This window comes from Cynara cardunculus, assembly GCF_001531365.2.
Source record: "Cynara cardunculus var. scolymus isolate 2C chromosome LG 3, CcrdV1, whole genome shotgun sequence".
Lineage (NCBI taxonomy): Eukaryota > Viridiplantae > Streptophyta > Magnoliopsida > Asterales > Asteraceae > Cynara > Cynara cardunculus.
In genome coordinates this window covers 35148443-35156845 of record NC_037530.1, presented here as the reverse complement: position 1 = coordinate 35156845, position 8403 = coordinate 35148443, and the positions used below count along the sequence as shown (strand labels likewise).

General features: G+C 31.5%; 1 protein-coding gene across 8 annotated transcripts in view; it reads left to right on the top strand.

Annotated features, from left to right (window-relative positions):
• The window catches only part of LOC112509575 (mitochondrial pyruvate carrier 1-like), a 4392-nt gene extending 1814 nt beyond the window's left edge, over positions 1 to 2578 (top strand). Inside the window, exons 2-6 of one of the 8 annotated variants that reach the window (XM_025114589.1) lie at positions 384 to 585; positions 1412 to 1558; positions 1658 to 1712; positions 1795 to 1930; positions 2261 to 2578. In XM_025114589.1, coding sequence (XP_024970357.1) covers positions 1466 to 1558; positions 1658 to 1712; positions 1795 to 1930; positions 2261 to 2300 — 324 coding nt within the window. In that variant the 5' untranslated portion in view covers positions 384 to 585; positions 1412 to 1465 and the 3' untranslated portion in view covers positions 2301 to 2578. Of the gene's footprint in view, positions 1 to 378; positions 586 to 1411; positions 1559 to 1657; positions 1713 to 1794; positions 1931 to 2260 lie in introns of all 8 variants that reach the window. The other 7 variants (XM_025114592.1, XM_025114593.1, XM_025114588.1 and 4 more) reach the window with 7 other exon arrangements.
• Positions 2579 to 8403: the final 5825 nt, after the last annotated feature.

Here is an 8403-nt window from a genome sequence, read left to right as displayed (position 1 = left end):
ATTAAAGAAATTACATTAAAAAAGAATTTTTAAATAGTTAATTTCATATATATTTTTTTTCCAAATTTTGTAATATTTCTAAATTTATATTTTATTTAAAAATAAAAACATTATTACTTTCTCAAAATCACATGAAGGCGTATTATATCAACATAAACAAATGATAAAACCAAACATTAAAATCACGATATATTTTATTACATTGTACAAATACACTTTTAATAATATATAATTATCCCACATTAAACATACTTGATATTTAATAAAGAAATTATATAACGAAAATATATATAAGGAAATCGTGGGTAAACTTGTTCGGCCGAATAATCCGATACGCTAACTAAAATGAAGGGACTAATTTGTAATTTACTCCCATAGAATAGTTATCCGTCACAAGGTGGGCTTCCCAACGTCCCACCAATTCTTCTCATCAAAGTCGTCATCGTCGTCTACACCACAGTTCCTTACGCCGTTTGATCTCCGGCGACGGTTACAATTTCCGATCTTCTGTTAATTTAATATATATTGACCTCTATCTTTTGCTTGTACGAGACATCCGGTTGTCAATTCTCTTTGGAAATTAAGGTTAGTAATTCTGATTTTCTATTCATAAGTTGCAAATTGGACATAGATTTGTGTATATAGCTTATGAATTAGGAACGAATTTTCTCCAGTTAACTATGTTCTAAACTTAAAGAGTTATGTGGATGGACTTAATAATGAACGCTTAGATGTATGAACCAGGTAGTATATATAGCTTCCTATTGAACTAATTTAATCATCGGTGATTGTGGTAATTAATCTATGTTAAAAACTCAGATTCTTACTTGCTTGTTTAGCAATATCTTAGAAGTCATGCATGAAATCATTAACCGTGTTATTATTTAAACAATTATCAAGTAAGTAACTAATATTGGCACATATGACTTGAAAATTTTAGAACTCTACTGAATCTGAATTTGTATTTGTCATCTAATGCTGTTTTAATGAATATCCACAGTTAAAGTGCAATAAGAAATACACTAATCGACAAGATGATTTTACTTGAGACAGTTAAATTGCAAGAATTATTTGATCAGGGACTTCATTTAACAAATTTTAGCTGTAGGATTATAGTTGATTAACACATAAAATTGGGTGAAACATGCCATAATCCCTGTTTTGTTGCATCAGAGCAGTTTGGTCTTTTGTTCCTGACTTTACATATAAATTGGACTACCACTAGTCTTACATTTGTGCTGTTGCTTTGATCTTGATAATTTACCCAATATCTTATGTTTCCTATGTGAAATAGGCATCCACTATTTTATTTCAAGGAAGTGTTTCTTGCATAACTGCAATCATGATTGTTATTATGTTCTATTGTTTATCTATCTATCTATTACTGGTATTTTCATGATGCATGTCTCAGCCAATGATGTAAATGGTATCTTAGCCAGAGGTGTTGTCAACTGCAGAATTATCTATGGACTTCTTCAGGACATTCCTGAACAGTCCTGTTGGACCCAAGACTACTCATTTCTGGGGTCCTATAGCCAACTGGGGATTCGTTGCCGCTGTATGCTTTTCCTTTATCTTTTCAGTACTTCTATTACAGATTCCATGAAACCGAATGTCATTTTTATATTAAGAGGTTATTGTTGCTGAAATGTGGCAGGCTCTAGCCGACATCCATAAACCTCCAGAGATGTTATCCGGCAACATGACAGCAGGTTGGTAGTCGCATATTTAAATATAGGTAGACATAGTAAGTGTGAGGTTATTATTGTGTAAACCCATAAGTTTTGGATGCAGTGATGTGTGTATATTCGGCCTTATGCATGAGATTTGCGTGGATGGTGCGGCCTCGGAACCATCTACTTCTTGTATGCCATGCTTCAAATGAAACAGTGCAGCTCTTTCAACTTTCGCGTTGGGCAAAAGGTCAAGGGTAAGCTACATTAGATGTGAGATACTGATGGCATACCATCACATTTCCCTAGCGATTTAATCTCTAGCCTTCTAACTCAACTAAATTCCACTTGGAGGTTGGGTCTGGGTTAGAATGTACGTAAACCTTGTTTCTACCCCAAAGAGTATCAAAGAGACTGTTTTCGTGAGGATCTTAGACAATACAACAAAAATTAAAAGTAACAAGAAAGCAGGCTTAGGGTTCGAACTTGAAAGCTTCTCAACGGAAATAAACCGTCTTAATTCTCACATTTCTTCTGCATACCACCTTGATATGCACAAAATGCTTACCTTTGTTTCCTTGTGAAAGGTACTTGCAGCAGAAGGAAGATAACACACCCTCAACTTGACTTCAGACTGGATCTTTTATTCGGGTAGTTGTTTCAGTTTTACCGTAAATCTAAAGCTTAATTAATTCAGTTCCCGATTTTTCAAGATATATATGTCGGCATGGAGGTTCACTTGCGATGACTCCAGGTCATTTATGGTCGCTTTGGAGATTAGTCGGTGCTCGTAAGCTAGCCCGAAACCCAAGGTTACAAAACAATAACTGTAGGCTATATATGTATCTTGATTTGCTTTGAATGTGATTTTTCATTTGATCATTTATAGTAATGCTTTTATCTTCGTTTCTTTGTTGTATAGTTTAGCTAACATATCAAATTGCTGTTTCCCATGGGGTAAATGTTTTTTTTTTTTGATTAACCTAAATATTCAACCCGCTATGCGAACCGACTAATCCCAGGGCAACCACCTGCTTTGCAGATAGCCCGAAGTCATCGCATTTGAACCTTCGTGGCCACAAGGGGATTTTTATCCCTCCTTGGATTTGAACCTGTGACCTCCTGATACTTTTGACATTTGGAGCCAAGCTCAAACCAATCAGGCACCACCCTTGTGGTTGGGTAAATGTTTTCTATACATTCGTAGACATGGATCATCAATTGTGCATAGGTCTATAAGGGCCCTAAAAAGATTCAAAGGGGTTCCACATACTCTCACCCAACCCTCTCTATAGGCTCCCCGCCTTAACGGGATCGGCTCTATTTTGCAATGAGATTCATAAAAGCCCGTTGCAACTATCTTTCGAGGAAAGGCAAGGCACACATCGATCTCTCATCAGGATTGAAGCCTATTTCTCTCCATAAGCCAACTATGAGCATGCATTTGGTACAGCATGAACTATGAAACCCGAGCTGGTCTTGTGCACTCACTCAACTTATTTTTGCAAGTAGAATTTTTTTTTGGTATGAAAGATCCACCCTCTAAAATTTGAGGGGTGCTCCGTGATATCAGAAAATGAAAGGAGCATCAATCAATTTGAAAAAATTTCTTCAAAATCAACCAAAAAACTGAAAAATTCCTCGAAATCAACCAAAAAAGTAGAAAAAGTCTCTTGAGATCAACAAAAATAATTAAAAGTCCCCTAAAATCAACAAAAATACTTGATTATTGCTAGAAATCAATCGAGAAACTTAAAAAAATTCTCGAAATTGAGGAATCGAGCTAGAAACACATCGTATAATTTTGTGTTCTTTTGATCCACTTTAAAGGTGCACTTACTTGCAAAATTTTTGAGTCCATCATCGGATTGAGGCATCTTGATTAGGGCTGCATATGAGTTGGATTGGCCGGGTTGAAAGCATTTGAATGACCAAACCCAAATTTACAGTTTGTTGTGAAGGTTTAGCTTCTTTTTACCTTCACAACAGTTTACTGTGAAGTTTCAAGTGTAAAAAAGTTGTCTTACGTGTATCACGAAAACAACTTTGTTTCACGTGAACGCAACCCTATATATATATATATAGGTTCAAACGAGAACCCTTGTGATTTACAAGAACACAAGAACAATCTAATAACCTCAAACTTTTTTAATTAATAAATTAATTTATATTAAATATAAATAAATTAATAAGAGCAGTAATGTAATTAAGTAATTTTTATAATTTTTATTTTATTTTAATTAGTCATAATGATCCATTTTTATCTTGCACGTTCGTTTCCACTCTCTTCTCTCCCCTTGTGATAATTGTGTGATTGTGTAACCATAACATATCGAAATCATGATCAATCAAGTGTAACCATAACCTATCGAAACTATGAGTAATCGTTGTGATAAATGTGTGATTGTCTAACCCTAACCGATCGAAACCATGATCAAATTGAGTGTGCAAGTGATGTTATAATAGTGATATCACATGATTATCACACCAAATTGGTAGTCGATTTTCTAAGTTAACCTTAGTCGAGCGGAATCGTTGTGATAATTGTGTGATAATCACATGATTATCACACTCATATCACACCCAAATCACACCAAATCGTGTTGATATAAGCGATAATGTGATAATTATGTAATCACATTATTATCACACCCAAATCACACCAAATCGTGTTGATATAAGCGATAATGTGATAATCACATGATTATCACATGATTAACCGTTTATTAGATAATGATAATCATGATCGTGTAATCATGTTAAAAGATTTTATGATATCATTTCCATTATTGCCCTTTTAATTTTAATATTTTTTTAATCTTTTTAAATTTCAATTTTGATTTTAAAAATATTTTATTTTTATTTTTTTATCACAATATGAGGTTATTGGGTTGTTCTTGCATTCTCGTAAATTACAGGGGTTCTCGTTTCCCTATATATATATATATATAAATTGTGTACCCGTGCAATGCAGCGAGATGTGAAATTTTGAAAAGATGTAAGCATGTATTGATAAATATTTGTATTTGAAATTGCCAGACCCTACACTATTGATTGTTTCATATTCAATTGGCAACTTTCATCCTCATAACCATGAAATCTTCAACCAAGGACATCCTTGCAAATATAGTGGTTAAGATGAGTTCGAGGAGTAAAACCATCTTGCGAATATCAGTAGAATGTAGCAGAGCTGTAGGTCTCAATTCTGATAGCAGTTTAAAAAATATGATGATCATGATCATACAGATGATAAAAGGCACTGAAATAATCAGAAAGTTGTTTAAACTAGTCAAGTTAATTTTGCATGTCTAAAGAGAAGAAATTCTTTTGGTGATATCTTTTATTGCCATAGTCAAACTCATTATTTGGGTATATAGTTTGCTGCATTCGCTTGTCCACGTAAAAGAAAGAAATAAAATGTTATTGTGATGCAACACCCAACATAAAATGGAGATAACTTAGAAGCCTACGTTAAAGATAGTCCATGTGTGGAGGTTCCAGGTTCAAATCCAAGGAGGGATACAAATCTCCTTGTGGCCATGGAGGTTCAAATGCGGTGACTCCGGTCTATCTGCAAAACAGGTACTAGTCGGCTCGCATAGCGGGTTGGATATCCAGGTTAATCAAGAAAAAAAGATAGTCCATGTGCGTTCATATGGCATTAATAACCCCCTCAATCTCATTCCTTTTTTTCCTTAATACCATAGTTGCACAAAGAACAAATAAATGACATGATTAAGAGGAACGGGACTATAACCATAACCATCAACTCAAGAAATGAATGTATTCTACATAATATCACGAATACACACATTTAATGGCACGAGAGCGAGGCTAGTCAATCTCACTCAACTTCTTGCATCGAGTCTATTTTGCTGCTACTCGATGCCAATAACTATCACCTCTTTGCAGCAAGCCCAGGACATTAACACACATGCTTAGAGAATAAATATACAAAGATCAAAAAATCTAAAGCATAAGTGGTGCACTACAGTGGATTGTGTCAATCTCTCAAAATCGGTATAAATGGGACTTTTTCCACAATATGAATCATAAGTCACCAAGAAATAAGGATTTCCCCAAAATTTCACACGTGAGTCAAAAGCCACAGATAACAAAAGACGTGAACTCCAAAAATGAGACAGAATATTTGAGAACAGAAAACAAAGATATTTGAATTTTGACTTAGTGATAAGGCTAAGAGATTTTTATCAGGTTACTGAAATATCTGGTTGTACTCTTGTAAAAGGAAAACTCTGAGAGAAATGAACTTGATTTGGGACCATAAAAATAAACATGATATAGAGTATGCATTAGTAACTTGATATGACAGACGTTAAAAGTCTCTGAGAAGCCATGAAAGCTGAAAATAGCAGGGAGATTTTTTTTTCTTACAAAAGGGACACTGAACTATCGTTGTTAGTGGTGAGATGTTCTTCAATGCATCAATAATTTGCACGTCATGCTTAATTACTTGTAATTGGTAGATTTTTGAAATTTATGCATCAATGGATTCGATTAACTTGTAATTGTATGTGTATATATATACATATATATGTGTGTGTGTGTGTGTGTTTGTACGCATGCACATATAAACGCACATAACATATATTTTTTCGAAAAAAATATATTTTATATTAAAATAAAACTTAAGGATTAATACATATTAAAGTATAATAATTAATTAATTTAATAAACTCAAAGTATAAAAAATTATTTTTTATTCTTTACTTTTTAGATTTAATTACGGATTTGGTCCATGTGGTTTGTAAGGTTTTTACGAAATTGGTCTATCGAGTAAAGATAAAAATGGAAAAGGGGGAAAATACCCATAAGGTCAACGGAGGAACTGGATGGCCGTTAGAGGGAGGGACCAATTCGTTACAAAAGGACATACGACGAGCTCTAATCCGTAATAAATGAAGTTCAAGATCATTTCCATAAAAACCACCAAACCATGGGGACCAAATCTATAATTTACTCTTTAATTTGCAAACACATCATTAATACAAAATTTGTAAACTTATCTCAACCCTTGATTTCATTGGTTAATGGTTGAAAATGAATATGAATTATTATTAAAAGAGTACTCGCGCAATGCAGCGAGACACATCTTGATTTTAATGTTCTATTTTATTATTTATCTCTGTCGATGTTATAATACAATTTTATGTGTTTTTAAAAAAGCATTAATGATTTTATTTTTGAATAAAATATAAATTTGAAGATATCATAAAAATTTGAAGAAAAATATATCAATGTTAATATCAAATCAACTATTTAAAAGTTTTTATTTTTATGTAATTTCTTTAATTTTTTATTATAATTTAATTTAAGTTTAATAATGAAATAATTTTTTTTGGTATAATAATATAATATTTTATAAAGATAATAATTAAGTAATCTGTTAGAACTCAATGATTATCTTAATTATATTTTAGATTTTTTATATTTTAAATAATATGTTTATCTTATATTTGATTATGTTTATCTGCAGTTAGTTACACGAATTCAGATATGGAGCTTTAATAACTTGTACTTACGCACAATCTACTTGTAATCTTTAGTCTTAAGTAACATGCATTAATAAACAGTACTTTACGCATAAAAAATGATTTTTAAGAGTTTTTATCAAATGCTTTATAATATAGTATAAATTATTATTTTTTTATTAACCTGAATATGAATTATTTATGTTTAGAAAAAGAAAACAATCATTACACCCTATCTAAATTAGAGTTGAAAAGGGTAAAATAGTCAAAAGATATTTTTAAATATTTTTTTTTGGTTTAATTTTTTATTTTCCGTAATAATTAATTAATGGTACGCGGTATTTCAGTAACAATTTAGATGTTTGTTTTTATTAATATTCTTTTCAGATTTTTTCCCTGTTTTCATGTTCGTTTTTGTGTTTCATTTTTTTCCCGATTTCATGTTTTCGAAAAACTCATTACTTCATTGTTCATAGTTTCATGGTTTCATGAATGAAAAAAAAACTCATAATTTATGGTTTCATGAATGAAAAAAATTCATAATTTCATGGTTTATGATTTTATAACTTCAATGAAAAACCCTCATGCTTTCATGGATAAAAAAACATGTCATTGACAAACAAACCAAACAGTTTTTTTAACGTGAAAAAAGACAATATGCCAAACCAAATTTCATCCAATGAGAATTTATTATTTTTAATTAAGTGATCCTTATCGATTTGCGTTGTCAATTAAAATAATAATAATAATAAACAATAAATAAAACAAAAATTAATGCTAATCCCAAACTATTAGGTAATTGTAATATACCATATTTATCCGTGGATTAGGTGAATGACGAATTACTCCTTATATTTAAAAAAAATCCAAAATATAAAGAATTTTGTGATTGGCCAAATTCAGTGTGCAAATATGAGTGGTTTGCATTTGATTAATGTCTTATATGTAGACTAAGGATCATGTGATACTAGATTGTTTTCATAACACTCGTAGAACCATTTTTTTACATTTGAAATTTTACAGTAAAACATTATGACTACAATATTTTGGCTGTGTGAATATAATTTTTTACCTTCACAAAGCTTTTAATTGTAAAGTTTATAAGTGTAAAAAATATGGTCCCACTACTCAAGTTGATGTCTTATGAAATCAACCTTTTATATATATATATATATATATATATATATATATATATATATATATATATATATATATATAGACACGTTCAAATGAAAACC